This window comes from Accipiter gentilis, chromosome 9, assembly GCF_929443795.1.
Source record: "Accipiter gentilis chromosome 9, bAccGen1.1, whole genome shotgun sequence".
Taxonomy (NCBI): Eukaryota; Metazoa; Chordata; class Aves; order Accipitriformes; family Accipitridae; genus Astur; species Astur gentilis.
Genome location: NC_064888.1, coordinates 348961 through 369394, shown reverse-complemented (window position 1 = coordinate 369394; position 20434 = coordinate 348961). Strand labels below are relative to the sequence as shown.

At 70.8% G+C, this 20434-nt stretch overlaps 3 protein-coding genes across 3 annotated transcripts; all 3 read right to left on the bottom strand.

Moving 5' to 3' along the window:
* Window positions 1-12205: 12205 nt before the first annotated feature.
* C9H19orf53 (chromosome 9 C19orf53 homolog) lies at window positions 12206-12939 on the bottom strand. The gene is made up of 3 exons (XM_049810706.1): window positions 12783-12939; window positions 12608-12663; window positions 12206-12524 (listed from the first exon to the last, which is right to left on the bottom strand). The coding sequence occupies exons 1-3, from the start codon at window positions 12877-12879 to the stop codon at window positions 12378-12380; spliced, it is 300 nt and encodes a 99-aa protein (XP_049666663.1). The 5' UTR covers window positions 12880-12939; the 3' UTR covers window positions 12206-12377.
* On the bottom strand, window positions 12467-15924 carry MRI1 (methylthioribose-1-phosphate isomerase 1). The gene is made up of 8 exons (XM_049810691.1): window positions 15466-15924; window positions 15138-15379; window positions 14377-14546; window positions 14111-14287; window positions 13799-14023; window positions 13011-13141; window positions 12608-12663; window positions 12467-12524 (listed from the first exon to the last, which is right to left on the bottom strand). Exons 1-7 carry the CDS (start codon window positions 15922-15924, stop codon window positions 12631-12633), a joined length of 1437 nt encoding a protein of 478 aa, XP_049666648.1. The 3' UTR covers window positions 12467-12524; window positions 12608-12630.
* On the bottom strand, window positions 15921-18877 carry YJU2B (YJU2 splicing factor homolog B). Its single transcript, XM_049810697.1, has 10 exons — window positions 18766-18877; window positions 17984-18028; window positions 17809-17862; window positions 17608-17690; window positions 17424-17479; window positions 17220-17280; window positions 16983-17125; window positions 16733-16905; window positions 16502-16640; window positions 15921-16407 (listed from the first exon to the last, which is right to left on the bottom strand). Exons 2-10 carry the CDS (start codon window positions 17984-17986, stop codon window positions 16025-16027), a joined length of 1095 nt encoding a protein of 364 aa, XP_049666654.1. The 5' UTR covers window positions 17987-18028; window positions 18766-18877; the 3' UTR covers window positions 15921-16024.
* Between the last annotated feature and the right edge of the window lie 1557 nt (window positions 18878-20434).

Here is a 20434-nt window from a genome sequence, read left to right as displayed (position 1 = left end):
AGCTCCCGGTACCGGCGGGGGGGTCGGTGCTGCCCGGGCCGCGGTCGGTGCTCGGGGGGGAGGGGGGAGCGGGCGGGGGGGGGGGGCGCGGGTCAGCTCAGGCCAGCGGCGCCGCCCATTGGCCGCACGCACCGCCCCGCCGGTTCTGATTGGCCGCCCGCGGCTCCCCGCCCGCCCCCTGTCGGTCACCGCCCCGCCGCTCCCCATTGGCCGCCCACCCAGCACCGCCCGCCCCCTGTCCGTCACCGCCCCGCCGCCTCCCATTGGCGAGTCGGTGGGGCCGGCGTTTAACCCTTGCGGTGCCGCCTTCTCCCAACCGGTGGCCCCGGGGGCGTTTGGGGGGGACGGGACCCCTCGTTGCCTCTGAACCGGACCCCAAACCGGCACCTCGGCCCGGCCCCCGGAGGCTGGGGGGCGGGGGAAGAGCGTCGTGGCAGCGGTAGCGCACTGCACGGCATGGCACAGCGTGGCATTGCCTAGCTTTGCATGGCACGGCTCAGCATGGCATGGCGTGCGTGGCACGGCATGGCACAGCATGGCACACCAGGAACAGGGAAACAGAGGCACAGAGCTGGGCATGGCCCAGGGCTTGCCACGCCGTGCCGTGCCACGCCATGCTGTGCCATTCTGTGCCGGGCCATACTGTGCCATGCCATGCCCCAGCACTCATGCCCAGGACCAGCTCAGGACAGGGGCGCTGGGCCGTGGCAGGAGCAGCGCGGTGCCGTCCGGTGCCAGCTGGGGACCGCGGGCAGCGCTGGCACCGCCGGCTCCTCGTCCCCATGAGTCTCCCATGAGCAATGCGGCAGAAGTGGGAGGGATTCCCACGCGCCTCTGGGGAGCCTGGCCTGCACCGGCACCACCACGCTCTGCACCCTGGCCACGGCACTCGCCTGGGCAAGTCCTGGCTGCACCTCCAGGCCGGCCCTGGCGCTCCCAGTCTCTTCCCTGGCACGGCTGTGGGGGCCTGGTGTGACGGGGGGTGTCCCAACACAGCTATGGGGACCTTGGTGTGACCATGGCGGCTCTGTCCCATGCACAGTGGCACACGACGGCACATGGTGGCACATGGTGGCACACAATGGCACGCGGTGGCAGGCAGTCTCTGCTGCTTTGTCCTGGGGCAAGCCACGTTCGTTCACCGGGTCTCAGCCGCCCCGGCCACCACAGCACTGCCATCTCCCCCCCCCCCGCCACCCCGTCCCCACGGTGCCAGTGCCGCCGGCGGCGCTGCGAGCGGCTGGGCTCAGCATGGCCCTGCCGGCACCGCCCGGGCGCGGTGGGAAGGCAGCACCAGTGACTCACCGGTGCCCGGCAAGCCGGCGCTTGATGCCGGGCTGGGCCGCAGGGCGGGTGGCAGGGTGGGGGGTCGGGGGCCACGGGATCCCACCGTCGGGTGGGGGCTGCCGCGTGCGGCATGGTGGGGGGCCGGGGCGGCACAGGAGGGGCTCAGCCCCGGTGATGCCCGGGGAGGTCCCAGCCGGGGCCCCCATGGCCAGGGGGGGCTGGAGGGGCCCAGAGAAGCCCTAAGGGGAACCAGGGGGTGCTGAGGGGGCTGGGGAAGCCCTGAGGGGGCCGGAAGGGTCCGGGGGGGCCCCATCCTCTGAAAGCGCCTTTGTTTGGAGCCGGCCGGTCCCACCCCGGTGGTGACTCACGGGCGCGTGGCTGCGCCCTGACTCACCCCCCCCAGCCCCCCCTGGCCTCGGGGTCCCCTGGGGCCCCCCTCGCCCCCAGCAGAAGGGGGAGTCCGTGCGTGGGGGCACCCAAATATACAGGGGAACCTCTGCGTGAAGGTGGGGTCCATGGGTGCACGGGGGTCCCAGGGCTGGACAGGGGAGCCCATGGGTGCACAGGAGGCCCATGGGTGCATGGAGGGGGTTTTGGGTGCATGGCTGGGGGAGCCCATGAGTGGACTGGGGGGGTCCTGGGTGCAGAGGGATCCCCACGGGTGCAGAGGGTACCTTATGGATGCACAGGGGTCCTATAGGTGCACGGGGGGGGGCCATGGGTGCATGGGGGGGGGTTATGGGTGCAGAGGGGGCACCCGCATCACCCAGGCGTGCTCCCCCTCCAATCCCGGTGCCCCATCGCCCCGCTGCATTCGCACCCTGGGTGGGCTGGGGACACCCCACCAGGGACACCCCACCAGGGACACCCCACGGGGACACCCCGCTCGGTGCCTGCGTTGAGGGGGGGGGGCCCCGCCCCGGTGGTGCCGTGGGGCAGCCGTGGGCGCCTGCCAGCCCGGTGCTGCCGGTGACTCACGGCCCGTGACTCAGCCCCACCACAAACACCGCGTCGCGCGGCAACGCTGCCTGGCCCCACGGCACCCGACCCACGGCCCCACGGTGTCCTGGCCCCACGGTCCCGCTCCTGGGAACGGCATCCCCGGGACCCCTGGTAGCCGCCCCCGGAGCGTGGCCAGGAGCCAGTGGGGCTGGAGATGCTGGGGGGGGTCTGGGGGGGGAATGGGGGGAGTCTGGGGGGAGCCAGGAGGGTCCGGGGGGGCCAGGCGTGCCCCAGCACGAGGAAGGAAGAAGCCGGCAGGGAGTGCGGGGGCGGGAGGAAAGGGAAATCCCGTCCCACCAGCCCCCCCTGCGCTGCCAGCCCCACGGCTCCCAGTCACCCCAGCGCCCCAGTTCCCAGGCACCCCACTGCCTTGGGTCCGTGGCTCCCAGTCACCCCAGTGTCCGAAGCCTGGGGCTCCCTGGGTGTGGGGCACACGTAGGTGCAGACGGGCTCTGCCAGCTGGGGGTGCAAGGATTCAGGGGTGCAGGGGTACCCCAGGGGACAGGTGTCCGATTGGGGCGTACATGGGTGCACAGGGGTGTGGGGACAGGTGCCCACCCCATCCCAGTTCCCATCCCCGTCCCCAGTCTCCCCCCTTTCCCGCTGCCGGGTTGCCAAGACGCTTGCCAGGGGCTGCGAGAAGCCGGCGAAGGGGATTTCTGGGTGTAAATCAGGAATAACCGGGGCCGGGCACGGGGCGGGACGTGGTACCAGCCGGCGGTGGCCGTGGAGGTGCCCGTGCCCGGACGGGGCTTTGGCCGCCCGGCCCAGCCCGGCCACCTCCAGAAACGGCTGCACGTGTGTGCGCCTTCCCCGGGCGAGTCGGGGCCATGCTGCGCCATGCCGTGCCACCCTCCGCTGCGCCACGCCACCCTGCGCCGCGCCACGCCGCGCCGTGCCACGCCGTTACTGTGCCACGGCGCGCCGTGCCGGGCTGCGCCCCGCCGCACCGCTCCTCCGCGCCGTACCGCGCCGCGTCGCCTCATCCCGCACCGCACGGCGTCGTGCCGTGCCCGCCAAGCGGGCCGCGCGAGCCCCCGGCCGCCCCGGCGCAGCGCGTGTGCGAGGCGGCGGCGGGGCTGAGTCAGGCGGGAGGAATGTGCCGTCTGGCGCGTGGGCGAGCGCCAGCCCCGGCCGCTGCCATTACCTAGAAAGGACATTTCTGCGCCGCCGGCCCCGCCAGCGCCTGCGCCCGCCGCGGCCGCCGCGGCCACCACGGTCCTGCCACCGGCGCGCGCGGCGCGGTTGCGCGGGTGCGTGCGAGCGAGCAAGCGAGCGTGCGTCGGCTGCGTGTGCACGGCGGGGCTGCACGCTCTGCAGCGCGCTGGGGCTGCTCGTTGTCACGGCGAGGGGGGGGGGCGTGAGTGAGTGTGAGCGTGCGAGTGTGAGTGTACAAGAGTGAGTGCATCTGTGAGCGTGTGTGTGCACGCGTGTGAGCGTGCACAAGTACATAAGTGTGTGCGCGCGAGTGCACGTGTGCTCCCGTGCATCGCTCGCTCTGCCCATCGTGGCGTGTGTCTGCAGTGTGTGCAAGGCAGCTGGGGGCGTGTGCGCGTGCACACGTGTGCACACGTGTGCGTTGCCGTGTGCACACCACAGTGCGCGTGTGCTGGGGGGGGGGTCTCCATACGGCAGGCGTGCGGCACTGGGAGCGTTGCAGCCTGTTCGGGTGTGCATTGCCACACGCGTGTGCGTGCGTGCATGCATTCCTCTGCGTGTGCGTGCATGCGCGCGTTGCAGCGCGGGCATCGCCACGCGTGCACGTGTGCACTGCCACGTGCGCACGTGTGTGCGCTGCCACCGGCGCGCCGCTGCGCATACTGGCGCGCATTGCTGCGTGTGCGGCGCCGTGCGTGCCTGCGCGGCGCTGAGTGTGACGTGCAGCGCACGCAGCGCTCCGTGTGCGCGGCCTCGTGCGTTTGCACCACCATGCGCGTGGACTCCTGTGCGTGCATCGCCGCGTGTGCGACGCCATGCGTGCTGTGCCCTGTGCCGCACGCAGTGCCGTGTGTGCCGTGCCGTGTGCCGGCTGCGGTGCAGCGTGTGCGGCGCTGCCCAGCCCTACGGCACGGGGGGGGGGGGGGGCGTGGGGGTGTCCCCCCCCTTGTCCAGCCCCGCGTGCGTTTAAAATTAGCAGCTGGCGCAGCGGCTCCCGCCCAGCTGTGCCGCCCCGGGGGAGCCGCCTCTGCCAGATGTGCGGCCGCTGCCAGATGTGCGGCCGGGCTGGGGGCACAGGGACGGGGATGGGGACAGGGTCGGGGACCTCCCCGCGGGCACCGGGTGCAGACCAGGGCTGGGGGGGACCCGGGGGCCGTACCGTGGGGTTTGGGGGGACCCACGGTCCCCGCGGCACAGCCGTACCCGTCGTCCTCGTGCCGCGGCCGTGCCAGCAGCCGCCGGGTGCAAAGGTGGGGCCGTGGGGGCACTGGGGGGGTGTCATGGGGCCGAGCCCCCCACGGGGCACCCGGTCCCTCCCCGCTATTGTTTGTCCCTCCTCGTCGCGGAGGAAACCTAAAACCTCCCAATAATTGTATTTAGGAACTTCCATCATCTCCACGGAGACGGGCGGTGACGGCAGCCGGGCCGGATCCTGGCAGCACCAGGCCCGGCCTCGCGTTAACCCCCAGGGCGCCACGACACCGCGGCCACGTGCCGGCTGCGGCGCGCGAGGACCCGCGGGCAGGGCGGCCCGGTGAGGCTGTGGGAACCGGGGTTGGGGGGGGGGGGAGGGGACACGCTCGGCCCCGCGGGTCCCCGGTGGGGCCGATGCTCGGCGGTGGCACCGAGGGGGCTGCGGGGCCAGGGCTGAGCTGTCGCAGGGCTGACGCCTCTGCTGGGGCTGTGTCCCACCCGGGTCCCTATCCCATCTGGGTCTGTATCCCACCCTGAGCTGTGTCCCACCGTGTCCGTATCCCGCCCAGGTCCATATCCCAACCTGATCCATATCCCACCCAGGTCCATACCCCACCCAGGTCCGTATCCCAGTGGCTCTGTATCCCACCCCAGTTCTTATCTCACCCTGGTCTGTATCCCACCCCAGTCTGTATCCCACTGGGTCTGTATCCCATCCTGGTCCATATCCCACTGGGTCTGTATCCCACCCCAGTCCGTGTCCCACTAGATCCACATCCCACCCCAGTCTGTATCCCACCCCAGTCCATATCCCACTGGGTCTGTATCCCACCCGTCAGTATCCCACTGGGTCCATATACCACCCCAATCCGTATCCCACTGGGCCCATATCCCACCCCGGTCCATATCCCACTGGGTCTGTATCCCACTGGGTCCATACCCCACCCCAGTCCATATCCCACCCCAGTCCGTATCCCACTGGGTCCGTACCCCACTGGGTCTGTATCCCACCCCAGTCCGTATCCCACTGGGTCCATATCCCACTGGGTCCGTATCCCACCCCAGTCCGTATCCCACTGGGTCCATATCCCACTGGGTCCATATCCCATCCCGGTCCATATCCCACCCCAGTCCGTATCCCACTGGGTCCGTATCCCACTGGGTCCGTATCCCACCCCGGTCCATACCCGCCGGGTGGTCACCCGCCCGTTCCCCCACTTCCCCACGCCCTGGCCCAGACAGCAGCGGGGGCAGTGGGGGGGTCCGGGGGTCCGGGACCGGGGTGGGGGCAGCGGGGCGCAGGATGTGGGGCAGGCAGGGCCGGGGTGGGGAAGGGCCAGGGGGGGGAAGCGGGGGCCCTGGCCTGGCGGCAGCGGCCGCAGTGACGCGCTGTGGTTTTGCCGACTTCCGATGCAAAAACTCTGTTTAATGTCTGTGTGTGCGGCATCGCCATGGAGACCCCGCCGCCCCGGCCCCACGGCACCCCACGGCACCCCACGCGCCCGCTGCCGCCACCGGCTTCCCTGCACCGGGAGGCCGCGTCCTGCCCGCTCCCCCCGGGGCCGGGATCGGAGACCCTCCCGGCTGGCACTGCGGTCGAGGGGCCCCCGGTATCGGCCCCGGCCCCCCCACATCACCCCTGTCACCCCAAATTCACCCTGGTACCCCTGGCATTGCTCCTGCCCCCCCCCCCCAGTATTGCTCCTGTTCCCCAGTACTAGTCCTGCCTCCCAGTATTGCTCCTGTCCCCCAGTACTGGTCCTGTTGCCCCAGTATTACTCCTGCTTCCCCAGTATTGCTCCTGCCCCCCCAGTACTGGTCCTGTCCCCCCAGTATTGATCCTGTCCCCCAGTACTGGTCCTGCCCCCCCCAGTACTGGTCCTGCCCCACCAGTATTGCTCCTGCCCCACCAGTACTGGTCCTGCCCCCCTAGTACTGGTCCTGTCCCCCTAGTATTGCTCCTGCCCTCCCAGTACTGGTCCTGCCCCACCAGTATTGCTCCTGTCCCACCAGTATTGCTCCTGCCCTCCCCCAGTACTGGTCCTGCCCCACCAGTATTGCTCCTGTCCCCCAGTATTGCTCCTGCCCTCCCCCAGTACTGGTCCTGCCCCACCAGTATTGCTCCTGTCCCACCAGTATTGCTCCTGTCCCCCAGTACTGGTCCTGCCCCACCCGTATTGCTCCTGTCCCACCAGTATTGCTCCTGTCCCCCAGTACTGGTCCTGCCCCACCAGTATTGCTCCTGTCCCACCAGTATTGCTCCTGTCCCCCAGTACTGGTCCTGCCCCACCAGTATTGCTCCTGTCCCACCAGTATTGCTCCTGTCCCCCAGTACTGGTCCTGCCCCACCAGTATTGCTCCTGTCCCACCAGTATTGCTCCTGTCCCCCAGTACTGGTCCTGCCCCACCAGTATTGCTCCTGTCCCACCAGTATTGCTCCTGCCCCCCCCCCCAACATCACCCCCATCTGCCCCAGCACCAGCTCAGACCCCCCCACAGCCAGGTAGCCCCGCCCCCCCCTCAGGCAGCCCAGGGGAAACTGAGGCACAGACTGGGACGGGCACAGGGGCTGCGGGCACCTGGCCCCCTCGCCGTGGGGCTCCTAGCCCCCTTGCCATGGGGTGCCAAGCCCCTATGCCATGGGGCACACGGCCCCCTTGCCATGGGGTGCCCACCTCCTGTGCCATGGGGGCACCCAGACCGGTTGCCACAGGGCAACGAGTCCCCTCACTGTAAAGGCACGTGGCCCCCTCGCCGTGGGGCAACAAGTCCCCTCACCATGGGGCACGCGGCCTCCTTGCCAAGGGGCACCTAGCCCCCTTGCCGTGGGGTGCCTGGCCCCTCTGCCATGGGGCACGTGGCCACTGTGCCAGGGGGCAACGAGTCCCCTCGCCGTGGGGCACACGGCCCCCTTGCTGTGGGGCGCGGCGCAGCTCTCACGCCATGGGGCCCCTCGCCGGGGAGGTGTTGGGGGGGGGGGGCACGTGCCGCCCTCGCCGCGGGGTTGCGCCAACCCGTCGGCCGTCGTGTCGCCGTCGCCGTCCCCGCAGACCGTGCGGCACCGCGCGCCCACGGCAGCGGCGGCGGCGGCGGAGGCCCGGCGGCCCCGAAAGGGTGCGGGAGCCGGGTGCCGCGGCCCAGGCCCCTCCTCTCACCGCCGCCGCGGCCTCGCCGCGCTCCCGGGGCGGAGCGAAGGTTTTAAAAAGGATTTCCCTTCTTGGAGTAAAAGTCAGTGACTTTGGGAGCCTTCGCGCTCCCCGGCTGCCCGCCCGCCGCCGCCCCGGGGGACCCCGACGGGGGCCGCGGCCGCCGGCGCTCCCGGTGAGTACGGCCGCCGGCTGGCGCTTGGCCGGCCCCGGCACGGCGGGAGACCCCGGAGGAAAGTTGCCGTCCCTCCGGGGCGGCGGGAGAAGGGTCGGGGCCTGGCCGGCCTCGCTCGCCTCGTGCCGAGCCGTGCCAAACCGCGCCGGGCCTGTGCCAGGCCGTACTGTGGGGATGGCGGGCAGGGGTTGCGACCCTCCGGTTCCCGCCGGGGCCGAGAGCGGGGCCCCACGGGGCCGGGGGGGATCCCGGCAGCGCGTTGGGGCGTGGCGGCGGCACGACCGTGGCCGCGGGCATCGAGGCCGCCAACGCTGTCGCCCGCTCGGGGGCCGGCACGGGGGGGGGCCGGGGCGGCCGGAGGTTTCGGAGGGGGCCGGGACCCCCCCCCGCCGCCACCGGGCGCGGTGCGTCGGGCGGGCGGGTGGGGGCCGCGGGAGGGTGCGCCGGGGCGGGCGCCGCCGAGGAGCGTGATTCATCCTTTCCCCCCGGCGCTGCGTGTGCCGACGGGCGCGGACGGGGCGGCCCTTTCCTCGCTCCTCCTCGGCCCCCGCCCCCGCCTTGGCCTGGCTGACGCCGGGAACCGCGCCGGCACCCCCGGGCCTCGCTTCCCCCCCCCGACACCAGCCCGGCCCTCGACCCCCCGACGCCCGCGGTCCCGGGCGGCCGGGCACGGCAGTGGAGCTGGGGCGCTGGGGTGGGGGGGGACGATGGGAGCGGCTCTGCCCCACGGCGGCCGCATCCCGCCGCGCCGGCCGCAGGCGTCAGGGAGGCGCTGCGCGGCGACGCCAGCTTTTCCCGCTCCCCGTTTTTGGGCAGAAAGGTGGGGATTTTGGCAGGGGTGCCACCGCCCCCCCCCTAGCCCCCGCTGGCGGGGAACCCAGGCGTCCGGGTGGCCGCCCCCGCTCGGTGCCCGCCGGGGCCCACGTGAGCCGGTCGGGGCTGCCGAGCCGGCAACGCCCTGGCGCCGCGCGGGCAGAGAGCCCGGCCCGGCCGGCAGCACCCGCCTGGGAAGAGGCCGCGGGCGCCAGAGACCCCCAAAACCGGGGTCACCCCATCGTGCGAGGGTGATCCTGGCACCCTCGTACCGCGCTCAGAAGGTGGCGGCAAAACTCGGGGCGGCCACTGCGGCCGCGAGCCAGCACCGCCACGGATCGGCTGCCGTCCGGCACAGGGCTGTGCCCGCAGTGCCGCCGCCGTGCCCGGCGCCCAGCGGCATTGGCTTCGCTTTGGCCGAGTTGGGGCCTGCTCTTGCCGCGGTGCTGCCCGCGACCGCCCCGTTGGCACCGAGGTGTTGGTAGCGCCGCGGCCGCCAGGCGGGAACCCAGGCGTCTGGGCGGCCCCCCGCCCCCGCCCGGGCACGCGCTCGCCAGCCCGGCCCCCCCCGGCAGCACCAGACATTTTGTTTATGCCGCCGCCGTCGGTCGCTGTTTATCCCGATTTTTTTGGGCCCTTTCCACCCGATTCCCTTTGAAGTGCGCCCGTTGCCGTGGCGATGGTGATGTCACGGCCGGGCGGGGCCTCGCCGGCTCCCACATGGCGGCCGAGGAGCCCCGGCCCCATTACACGCTTCTTCCAGGAACTTCCCGGCCGCCACCGCCGGCGTCGCCGGAGCCCCGACGCCCGCGTCCCCTGCCTGGCTGGGGACACCGTGCCTCACGGCCGCCCCACGGCCAACCCACGTCTGCCCCACGTCTGCCCCATGGCTACGTCCAGGGGGACCAGGGGACACGGGGGTCCTGGTGCCAGCCAACAGTTGAGGGGGACGCGGCGACACCGCCGGGGCCGGTGGCTGCTGCAGCTGATGGCGCTGGGGGACACGGGGGAGGTGGGGCCGTGCCCGCTCGGTGATGGGGCAGCGCCAGCCACGGTGCGTCCCCTCCCCGCTGGGGGCTTTGCCGGGGCTCAGCCGGTGCCACATGGTCCTGCCGTGGCCGTGGCCGGGCTGGGAAGGAACTGGTGCGCACCAAACGCTCGTCCCGCCCGCTGCGGGGACGGCACCGGCACATGGTGGCAGCTGGGGACACACGTTTTCACACCTGGGCTCTGCAGCGGTGCGTTTCGGCGTTTGCTGGGGGAGCTGCGGTGCCACCGGCTCCGGGCACAGCACGTGGCCGGGTCTACGCTGCCGGTACCCGCTCCCCCACGCCAAGCCGAGCCACCGGGCTGGTCCCCGGTGGCGAGACCGTGCCGGCACCGCGAGGACATCACCGCAGCCGGGAGCTGCTGCCGTGTGCTGGGGCCTGCAAGCAGGCGTGCCGGCAGCGTCCGTCCCCGGTGCCACCCTGCCTTGCACAAGCGTCCCGGCTCTCACGTGTCGTTCCCCCTCCCACGGCACCGTCCGGTGCTGGCACGTGCCCGGCCCGGCCCACACCGTGACTCAGCCCTCGTGCGCTCGCGCCCGCGCCGGCTCCTCCGGGGCGGTGCCCCCCCCTCGGCACAGCGGCGCCCGGCCGGCCTGGACGCTCTCCCCTTCCCAGCCAGATCCTGCCGGGGTTATTTTTACCGCGGGAGGGGAGCGCTGACCCGGCTTGACCCAGCGCCGGGAGCTGGCAGCCCCAAGGTGCCCAGGGCAGCCCCCCCACCCCGGGGGGGGGGGTGCCGACACCCACCGCTGACTACACCCTCCTCTCCCCAGGTGGGACACGGCTCCGGATCCGGCCCCGACCCGATGCCAACGGCCGCGGCCACACCGTGGGATCATCGCTGACCCCTCCCGGGGCTCTCCTCCCCCCCCCCCCGCGTCTGCCAGCCCCCCACTTGTCCCGCTGCCGCCCGCCGGGGTTCCTGGCGATGCGATTTTTTACCATCTCGCCCAAAATCACATTGCCAGGGATTTCCAACGGGCGCCAGCCCCCGCAGCCAGGACGCCAGAGTTCGCCGGGACGGGGCCGAGGGTGGGGTGGGGGGTTTGGTTGGGGTGGTGGGGTGGTTTCGGGGGGGGGGGGCCGCGGGGCCGTGGGGCAGGGCTTAGCCCACCTGTGAACAGAGTTGGCACCCGCGTCGTGTTCACAGTGGCTAAGTTCCGCTCCCCGGTGCCCTCCCGGCCGGACGCCTGGGTGTCCTGCCCCCAGGTGTTGGACCCCCCCCCCAGGACCTCAGGACCCCTCCAGGACGCCAGGACCCCCCCCGGGCGCTGCCTCCCGTGCCTACTGAGCTGATATGCAGTTGCTTTGGTTAAACTGGCTCAGTTCAGCAGGAACAGGAGTCTGGCCCCTCACGCCGGCGGCCCACGGGGTCCCCGAACTGCCCCCCCCCCACCCCTGGGTCCCCTGAAACCCCCCTGGGACACACTCAGGACCCCCCCCCGAACCCCCGTGGTGGAGCCCTGCCCGGGTCCCGCGTGTACGGCCGAGCTCACCGGGACCCGCAGGTTCTTCCACACTGCAGAAACCCCGAAAACCCCCGGGGGGGGGTGGGGTGTGTGTGTGCGTGTGTGTCCCAAAAAAAGGAAGGAATTGGGGGACCGGGATCATAAGCAGCCCCGGGAGCCCCCCCCCAAGGGGCGTCACCGGGAATGAGGGGATTACGGGGATGAGTCACGGGGGTGGGGGGGTGTTGGGGGGGGCACGCCCCGGCAGGACGGGGACCCAGGCGTCCGGGCCCCGCCCGCCCCCGTTTTTCCCTGTTTGTTTCCCAAAATAAACCCGGCGGCGCTTTGTGAAACGCGCCCGATTTCAGGGAATTTCCCTGATGTCAGAGATGGGGGGGGGGGGGGGGGGGGGGGGCGCGGGAGGGGGCGGGCCTTAACCCCCAGCCACGCCCAATCAGGCCCCACCCAAAGACTGTGGGGGCGTTTGCCCACGTGTCCCGTCCCCCCCCCCCCCGCTCCGCTCCCAAAAGGGACGCGGCGCCTTTAAGGCTCTACGGGAGCGTGAACCAACCGCAGCACAACCCCCGCCCCCGACGCCCGCCGATTGGTCGCCGGCGCTCCTCCCTCTATCAATCACCTCGGGGCGGAGAGAGCTGCCAGTCATGGCGTAGCCCACCAATGAGCAAGGAGAGAGGGCGGGGAGGCGGTACCGGCGAGAGGGGGCAAGGCCTCGGAACCCCATTCATAAAGTTCTGCCGGCGCCAGAAAAGCGGCAGCGTAAAGGCGGAGAGGCGGGACGGGACCCCCCACGGCGACACCGGCCCCGGCGCCCCGCCCCCCCCACCCGCCCCCCGGGGCCTGGCTCTCCCCACGCGCGCGGCACCGCCCCCCCCCCCCCTCAACGCGGGGAACACCAGCAGCGGTGGTGGGAGGGGGGAGAGACACGCGCCCCCCCCCCCCAACCCCTTTTATTAGACAATTACAGCGATGGCTGAGGACGGACACGCTCATGACAGCTCCCGCCACGCCCCCTCCCCCCCCAGGCGCCTCGGGGGGGGGGTGGGGGGTGGTGTCCCGCGGAGGGAGGGGAAAGGGGTGGTGGTCCTCAGCCCCGGCGCTTCTTGGTTTTGCCCTTGGCGGGGCCGGCGGCGGGGGGCGGCGCGGCGATCACCGCCAGCTTCTTGGGGAGGCCGGCGCCCGCCCGCTGCACCGCCTCCCGCTCGATCTTCATCCGGATGCCCACCTCCAGCCGCTGCGGGAGGGGGAGTGTCAGAGGAGGGGGGGCACTACCCGGCCCCCCCCCCCCCCCCGCACCACTTCCCTCCCCAGCCTCACCTTCTTCAGCTTCTGCTGCTGGATCACACGGAGCTTTTTGGGGGCGATGGTCCGGCCTGGGGGGGGGGGAGGTGTCAGCGGGTGGGCGGGAGGCAGACCCCCCCCCCTTCACGCCCCTCCCCCCCCCAAAGCCCTCAGCCCCACGGACGGCCCCCCGGTCCCGGGCGCCCCTCACCTCCCTTCCGCGGCCCCCGCGCCCCCCGGGCCGGGGTCCCCCCCGCCGCCGCCCGCCCGGGCCGCTTGGCCGCTGCCTTGGGCCTGCCCTGGGCCATGTCGCCGCGGCGCTTCCGGGTTCCCGCACTGCGCGGGGCACGCCGGGATACAACTGGACGGCGAACCGCACAGCATGCCGGGACAGAACGAGGCGGAAGCAGTTTTCCCCTAGTCGGAGGCCTTTACTGACCCCCGCGCCCCCCCGCTCTGCCAGTGCCTGCCGCAGCTCCGCTGGGGCGAAGACACCCCACTCGGTGACGATGCCGCCCGTGATGAGGTCATGGGGGGTGACGTCGAAGGCCGGGTTCCACACGTCGATACCTGGAGATTCGGGGGGGGGGGGAAGAGAGTCGAAGCAACCCTGCCACGCACCCCCCCACCCTATATAGCACCTATTCGCCCTATACGGGACCCTCTGCCCTATATGGACCCCGCCATCTTATATAGGGTCCCTCCAAGCCTTATAGGACCCCCCACTCCATATGGGAGCCCCCTGCCCTATACAAGACCTACCCACTCTATATGGGAACCCCCCCCATCTGATATAGGACCCCCCCACTCTATATGGGACCTCCCCGGGCCTGTGAGCACCCTGGGGGGTGGAGGGACATCCCCACCTCATATAGGACACTCCTGTCTTATATAGGACCCCCCCACCCCATATGGGAAGCACTATGTTATATAGGACCAACCTACCCGCCCCGTATGGGATCCCCTTGCCCTATATGGGCCTCGGTGTCTTATGTGGGACCCCCATGGGCCTGTGAGCACCCTGGGGGGCACAAGGACACCCCCAGCCCACAGGGGACACCCCTGCCCTGTATGGGGGACACCCCTGCCCTGTATGGGGGATACCCGCTGGAGCCACCAGCACCCTGACGGCACGGGGACCCTGGGGTCACCCTGAATGCCCCCCCAGACCCACTGCTGCCTTCGGGACTGGGGGGGGGTGGGAACGGGGACGGACACAACACCCACCCTGGGGAGCCAGGCACAGGCCCTGGAAGTGGGTGAGCTCCCGGCCCAGCCGCTCCTCGATGGGGATGTCGGCACCGCCGGGCAGGGCCGGGTCACAGGATGAGGTGGGGGCCGCCACGTAGAAGGGGATGCCGTGGTGCCGCGCCGCCACCGCCAGCTGGTAGGTGCCAATCTTGTTGGCCGTGTCCCCGTTGGCGGCCACCCGGTCGGCTCCCACCACCACAGCTGGGGACAGAGCGAGAGTCAGCGGGTCTCCAGCCCACCCCCAGTCCCGTCTCCATCCCCCCCACCAGGCCCCCCCCCCTCGCTGACCCTGGACGCCACGGTCCCGCATGGCGGCAGCGGCAGCGCTGTCGGCGATGAGGGTGGCGGGGATGCGGTCGTGCAGCAGCTCGAAGGCGGTCAGCCGGCTGCCCTGGTTGTAGGGCCGGGTCTCGGTGCAGAACACCTGTGTCAGCCGGCCCTGCTCGTGCAGTGCCCGCACGATGCCTGCAGACAACAGGGGGGACATCAGGGCCGGCTCTCGCCCCGGGGAGGGGACTGTTCGGCTCCCCCCACCGGCTCCCCCCACCACCTACCTAGAGCGGTGCCGTAGCCGGCGGTGGCCAGGGTGCCAGTGTTGCAGTGGGTGAGGAGGGTGACGCCGCCCTCAGGGACGCGCTGGAGGATGTGCCGGGCCCCGTGTGCCCCGATGCTCCGGTTGTCCTCCCGGTCCTTCTCCAGCAGCCCCTCGATGTGCTCGATGATGCTGCAGGGGAGAACCTGGGCATACGAACCCCCCACCCCGGCACCCCACATCCCCCCCGAGGGACCTCAGCACCCTGCCTGACCTCTCCTGACACCACAAATTCCCCCTCACAGGAGCTCAGCATCCTAAATCCCTCTCCACAAGATCCCACACCTCAAATCCCCTCCCCCAGGAGGACCATGGTATCCCACCCCACCAGTCCCCAACACCCCAAATGCCCCCAGGGCGTCCCAGCATCTCCCTGACACCCATGTCCCCTGGGGGACCCACACACCCCAAATTCCTCTCTGTGAGATCCTACACCCCAAACCTCCTCTGGGGGGCCCCAGCAACTGACCCTACCTCTCCTTACACCCCAAATCCCCCCTGAAGCACCCCAGTGTCCCACCCCCTACCTGTCCCAGTACCCCAAATCCCGCCAGGACCCCAGTGCCCCACCCCAAATCCCCCTGGCGGGGGACCCTGACACCCTAAATCCCACTCTCCACGATGATCCCACACCCCAAATCCCCCCCAGGGGACCCCAGCATCTCCCCTACCTCTCTCCATGCCCCCCCCTCCCCAGGACCCTGTGTCCCGTCCCCCCGGTACCTCTCCCGCAGGCCCTGTGCAGTGACGCCGGGGCTCTGGGCCCGCTGGCGTGCAAAGGCACGCAACCGCTCGGCCTCACGGCCCAGGTTGACAGCGGTGGGCCGCGCCGTCAGCAGGAAGCGCAGCCGCTCGTCCACAAAGGCCTCCAGCTCCGCCGCGTCCCCCGCCGGCCCCGCGCCGGCCTCCAGCTCCAGTGCCAGGCTCAGGCACCCCACCAAGGCGATGGCCGGGGCCCCCCGCACCTGCAGGCACAGCAGTCAGCTCGGTGGCCATCCCCGGATGGGGGGGGGGGGGGGCTGGGGGTCCCTTGAGGCCCCCCCCCACTCACCTCCATGGCCCGGATGGCCTCCCAGGCGCGCTCCACACTGTCCACAGGCTCATAGCGGAGCTGCTCCGGCAGCAGGAGCTGGTTGAGGATGGAGAGGGAGCCGCGGCGGTAACGGATGGCTTCCAGGCTCATGGCTGTGCCGGAAGCCGTGCCGGTGCTTCCTGCCCCCCCCCCCCGCCACTCCTGCCCTGGCCCAGACTCTGTCTGGGGAGAGCCAGGAGTGACAGGGGGGTCTGGGAGGGGGCAAGAGAGGGACCCCCCCGCGTCCGAGCTCAGGGGATGAGAGTGGGGACCACCACCACACCCCCCCAGGTGCCCCCACCCTGGAGCCCCATCCCCACGGGGGTCCCATGCCGTGTGGGGGGAGGTGACTCGCGCTGCGGCTGCATGAAGGAGCAGAGGGACACGACTGCGCCCGTGCTGCCAACAGCTTTTAATGTTGGGGCGAGGGGGGGGCATATAAATTACAGGGGGAGGGGGAGAGCATAGGGGTGGGGAGGGGGCCCAGGTACCCCCCGGGACCAGCCGGGAGGAGGGGGGTCCAGCCCCAAAACACCACTCAGGCACTCTCCGCCTCGGAGCTGGAGTCGGAATAGTCAGCGACGAGGGAGGTGGACGGGGCAGCCGGGGGGATGGTAGGGGGGGCTGTCCCAGCCTCGGCCCCCCCCTGCGGCTCACTGGCGGGTGCGGGGGGGCTGCAGGGGGTCATCTCGCCCCGCTCTGGCCCCCCGGGCTCCGCCGGCCCCTCGGGCCCCTCTCCAGAGCGACGCCGGACGATGCCCAGTCCGGCGAGGGTAGCAGGGGGGCCCCCTCGGCCCCGCAGCGCTCGCCCCCCCAGGCCCAGCTTCCGCAGCGCCTCGCCGGCTCTGCTGCCGGTGGCCGGGGAGAACCAGGAGCGGCTGGAGATCTCTGTCCGCTTCATCCTCTGCTTCTCCTCGTAGGCTGTGGAGGGGGACAGGGACAGGCTGGGGGTCACAGGGGTGGGGGGCCAGAGGCCCTGGCTGCCCCCCCTGCCCACCCCTGCCCCCCCACGCACAGTCGGGGCTGTGGTACTTGAGCAGCGCGGCCAGGCGCCGGTCCTCCTCCGCCTCCCGCACCAGAGGGATGCTCAGGCCGGCCTTTGCCTGCAGCGCCGCCGCCTCCTCCTCCTCCTCCCGCAGCGTCTTCTTCTCCTCCTTGGTGGGGAGGGGGACAAGGGGTCCGTCAATCTCCCCAGCCGGGTAGGGGAGGGGGCTGCAGAACCCCCCCAGCCCCTCCCCGGGCTCACCCTAAAGTGCCTCCGGAGCCGGCTGTTGAGGGCGAAGTCGTCCTTCCAGGCGCTTTGGGCCTCCTGCAGACTGGCCAGCGAGGGGACAGCTCGCTGCAGCGTCGCCCGGTCGGCCACGCCGTGTTCCAGCCGGAACATGGCGTCCGTCTCCAGCTTCTCCTTCTCCTCCCGCTCTGGGACAGGGGACAGCGAGGGGATTCGGTGGATGTCCCTCTCAGGGTTGGGACTTGCCGGCGGAACCGGGACTCACCAGTGGGTAGGACTTGTTCGTTATCCTTCATGTCCCAGCGCTCCTCCTTGCGCCGGGCCCCACTGACGATGACATAGTCACAGCCCGCCGGGTCCGTCTGCATCTCGATGTAGTTGACACAGAGGTGACACTTCATCCGAAACCTAGGGAGGGGGACGGGGTCAGGGTGGGGGTCCCTGCGCCCCGGGGCTGCCCATGGCAAGGGGGGAAGGATGGGGACACGGCCGTCGCACCCACCTGTAGATGGGCGTTGTGTAGTAAGTGCCGACCTTCTTCTTCTCTGCATTGTACCGGACGCCTGCGAGGGAGAATGGGGTTGGGGGAGGGGATCAGAACCCCCACCGCATCCAGGACATGCGGATTCGGGGACCGTGGAGCCCCAGCGATGCTGGAGCAGGGGGAAGGAGCTCGGAGGAGGTCAATTCCAGCGGGAGAACTCACCCATCCCGATGTGGTTCTTGCAGCCGTCGCACCAGATGTTGTAGGGCATCTCGAACCTGGGGAGGGGGACACACAGCACGGGGCCGTCACCACAGCCGCGGGGGACACAGCACGAGCCCCCCCGCACACACACCGCAGGGGAAGGGAAGATTCGGGGTCTCCCCAGCCCCTCGTGTCCCCTCACCTGATGATGAGGATGCCCTGGGATAGCTTGCGGGCCCTCTCCCGCAGTGGGTGGCTATGGTGGTACTTGTTGAGGGAGCCATGCTGCCGGGAGGGAAGCAGAGGGGGGTCAGCAAGCCCACCTCCTCCCCCCCCTCCAAGACCCCCTCCCCCCAAACCCGGAGCCGGATATCCTCATCCCCAGCCCCACTGAGCTCCTCACCTTGGCCGGGTCGAAGTCGGGGGGGTAGTACTTGTTCGTGCCTTTGCGTTCACCCTGGTTGAGGGGGGGACACAGGGGGTGTTAGAGCTGGACGGGGACCCCAGCGCGGCCACGGTGTGACTGCGGTAGCCCCAGCGCGGCCACGGTGGCCACAGCAGCGTCCGGCCCCACTCACCATGGCGGAGGGTCTCTAGTGCTGCGGGACTAGGACAAGTAAGACCTGGGGGGGGACAAGGAATCGTCGTCACGGGGTTGGGGGGCTGGCCAGGAGGCTCCCAGTCTGTACTGGGATGCAGACACCTGCCCAGCATGGGGTCACTGGTCACCAGTACCTACCAGGACACTGATACCCCTCCCAGTACAGGGTCTCCAGTACATACCGGGACACAGACACCCCTCCCAGTATGGGGTCACCATTACATACCGGGACATGGAGATCCCTCCCAGTACGTACCGGGACACAGACACTCCTCCCAGTATGGGGTCACCAGCACGTACCGGGACACGGATACCCCTCCCAGTACAGGGTCACCAGTACATACCGGGACACAGACACCCCTCCCAGTACGGGGTCACCATTACGTACCGGGACATGGACAGCCCTCCCAGTACGTACCGGGACACGGACAGCCCTCCCAGTACGGGGTCACCAGCACGTAGCGGGACACAGACACCCCTCCCAGTACGGGGTCACCAGTATGCACCGGGACATGGACACCCCTCTCAGTACAGGATCTCCAGTACGTACTGGGACCGGGACACCCCTCCCAATACGGGGTCACTGGTCTCCAGTACATACTGGGACACAGACACCCCTCCCAGTACAGGGTCTCCAGTACGTGCCGGGACACGAACACCCCTCCCAATATGGGGTCGCTGGTCACCAGTACGTACTGGGAGACGGACACCCCTCCCAGTACGAGACACCGGCCCTGGCCCCCCCCGATCCCCACCGACCTCTTCCTGCTCCGCTCCTCAGGCCCCGCCTCTTCCGCTGCGTCACTCGGCGATGATCTAGGCCGCCGGAAGGGGGCGTGGCCTCCCGGACGCTCCCGCCCTTCCCGCAGCCCCGCGCCTGCGCAGTGCGCGCCACGTGCCCTACCCCCGCGCTTGCGCCGCCGCAGCGCCGTCATCTGCGGCCGCCCATAGCAACCGGTGACCATGGCAACGGCACCCACGGCCGCCCATGGCAACCGGGGCCCATGGCAACCGGGGCCCATGGCAACGGCACCCACGGCCGCCCATGGCAACCGGGGCCCGCGGCAACCTGGACCACCGACTGCCCGTGTGGCAACCACGACCCACGGCTGCCGTGGCAACCAGGGCCCGTGGCAACCAGCCCCATGGATGCCCGTGGCAACCAGAGCCGCCGCGGGAAGCGCCACGCACACGCGTGTGTACACACACACAGACACCACCCCCCCCCCCCCCCGCACGCATTCGCCCCGCGTCAAAACCCCCCAATAACGGGTAAAACTGGAACAGGGGGAGACAGCCCAGACCCCCGGCTGATTCCCCCACCCCCGGACTCGGGGCTCGAGCTGCCCCTCGGCGCTAACGAGGTGTCACCCGCACTAAGGGGAGTCACAGCCCTACTGAGGGGGTCATGGCTCTGCTGACCAGGTTTTGCCTGTTTAGGGGGATGGCAGCTGATCCCTTCCCCCCAAAATGGGTGGGAGGGGACTGGGCCGGGCCCCCCAGCCCCCTGCCCCCGGGGGACAGTCGGAGCGGGGTGACCCCCTGTCCCGGTGACACCGCGTCCTGGTGACATTGCTGGGACACGCGGCCTCGTACCGAGGTCCCACCCAGGTAACTGTGGGTCTGTGTCCCCCCCTTCCCGGGGGGCTCAGGCAGTGGCATCCCCCAGCCTGTCCCTCCCTGGGGGTTTCGGGTCCTGGGCCCCCCCATTCCCAGCCCCACCCCGGGTGCTGCCTAGTTTAATTAAAGCCATTAATTCCCTTCAAGCCCCTTTAACAGACCCTGGGTCCCCCCCCTCCCCGGGCAGCGAGCTCACGTCTGCCAAGTCGGTGGCTCTTGGGGACATTAAATAGGGGGTCCTGGGGGGAGAGGGGCATGTAGGGACACCCCCGAGCCCCCCTGCCTTTGGGCAGGAGAAGGCTGGGATGGAGGTGTCCCCGTCCCCAGGGTGTGGGTCCCCATCCCCAAAGCCATGACAAGGGTCCCTGGGTCCCCATGGGGACAGCCAGGTCCCCATCCCCATCGCCACGACAAGGGTCCCCATGGGAATGGCGGTGTCCCCGTCCCCATTGCCATGACGAGGGTCCTCGGGTCCCCATGGGGACGGCCGTGTCACCGTCCCCACACACCTGCCTCCACCATCACCGTGCCCCAGCAGGCGCCAGCGCGGCCCCGGTGGCCTCTGATCACGGCAGCGCTGAGCTCTCGGCCGCAGCGGGCGGTAGCTGCTTCATCACAGGGAAACGCTAACGAGCGCTGTGCACCCGCCGTGCCCGCTGTGCCCTGGCGGGCAGACAGACAGACAGACGGACAGAGCTGGGGGCTCCTGCACTGTACCCCAGCCCTAACAGGACCTCACGGTGTCCCTGGCCTGACTTGGTGAAGCCCCTCGTGTCCCAAAAATGAATTTTCTGGCCAGGTGGGCTCC

What these genes read in the sequence shown, in the direction of transcription:
- C9H19orf53 (XM_049810706.1), bottom strand. Translation starts at nt 12,879, where the DNA reads ATGGCCCAGGGCAGGCCCAAGGCAGCGGCCAAGCGGCCCGGGCGGGCG. An exon ending in GCGGGGGCCGCGGAAGGGAG is followed by an intron (nt 12,664 to 12,782) that starts GTGAGGGGCGCC and finishes CCCCCCCCCCAG; the next exon opens with GCCGGACCATCGCCCCCAAA. An exon ending in AGCAGCAGAAGCTGAAGAAG is followed by an intron (nt 12,525 to 12,607) that starts GTGAGGCTGGGG and finishes CCCCTCCCGCAG; the next exon opens with CGGCTGGAGGTGGGCATCCG.
- MRI1 (XM_049810691.1), bottom strand. Translation starts at nt 15,924, where the DNA reads ATGCCCCCCCCTCGCCCCAACATTAAAAGCTGTTGGCAGCACGGGCGC. An exon ending in GCACAGGGCCTGCGGGAGAG is followed by an intron (nt 14,547 to 15,137) that starts GTACCGGGGGGA and finishes TCTCCCCTGCAG; the next exon opens with CATCATCGAGCACATCGAGG. An exon ending in GCGGGACCGTGGCGTCCAGG is followed by an intron (nt 14,024 to 14,110) that starts GTCAGCGAGGGG and finishes CTCTGTCCCCAG; the next exon opens with CTGTGGTGGTGGGAGCCGAC.
- YJU2B (XM_049810697.1), bottom strand. An exon ending in CCGACTTCGACCCGGCCAAG is followed by an intron (nt 17,691 to 17,808) that starts GTGAGGAGCTCA and finishes CCCTCCCGGCAG; the next exon opens with CATGGCTCCCTCAACAAGTA. An exon ending in TACACAACGCCCATCTACAG is followed by an intron (nt 17,126 to 17,219) that starts GTGGGTGCGACG and finishes CCCCCTCCCTAG; the next exon opens with GTTTCGGATGAAGTGTCACC.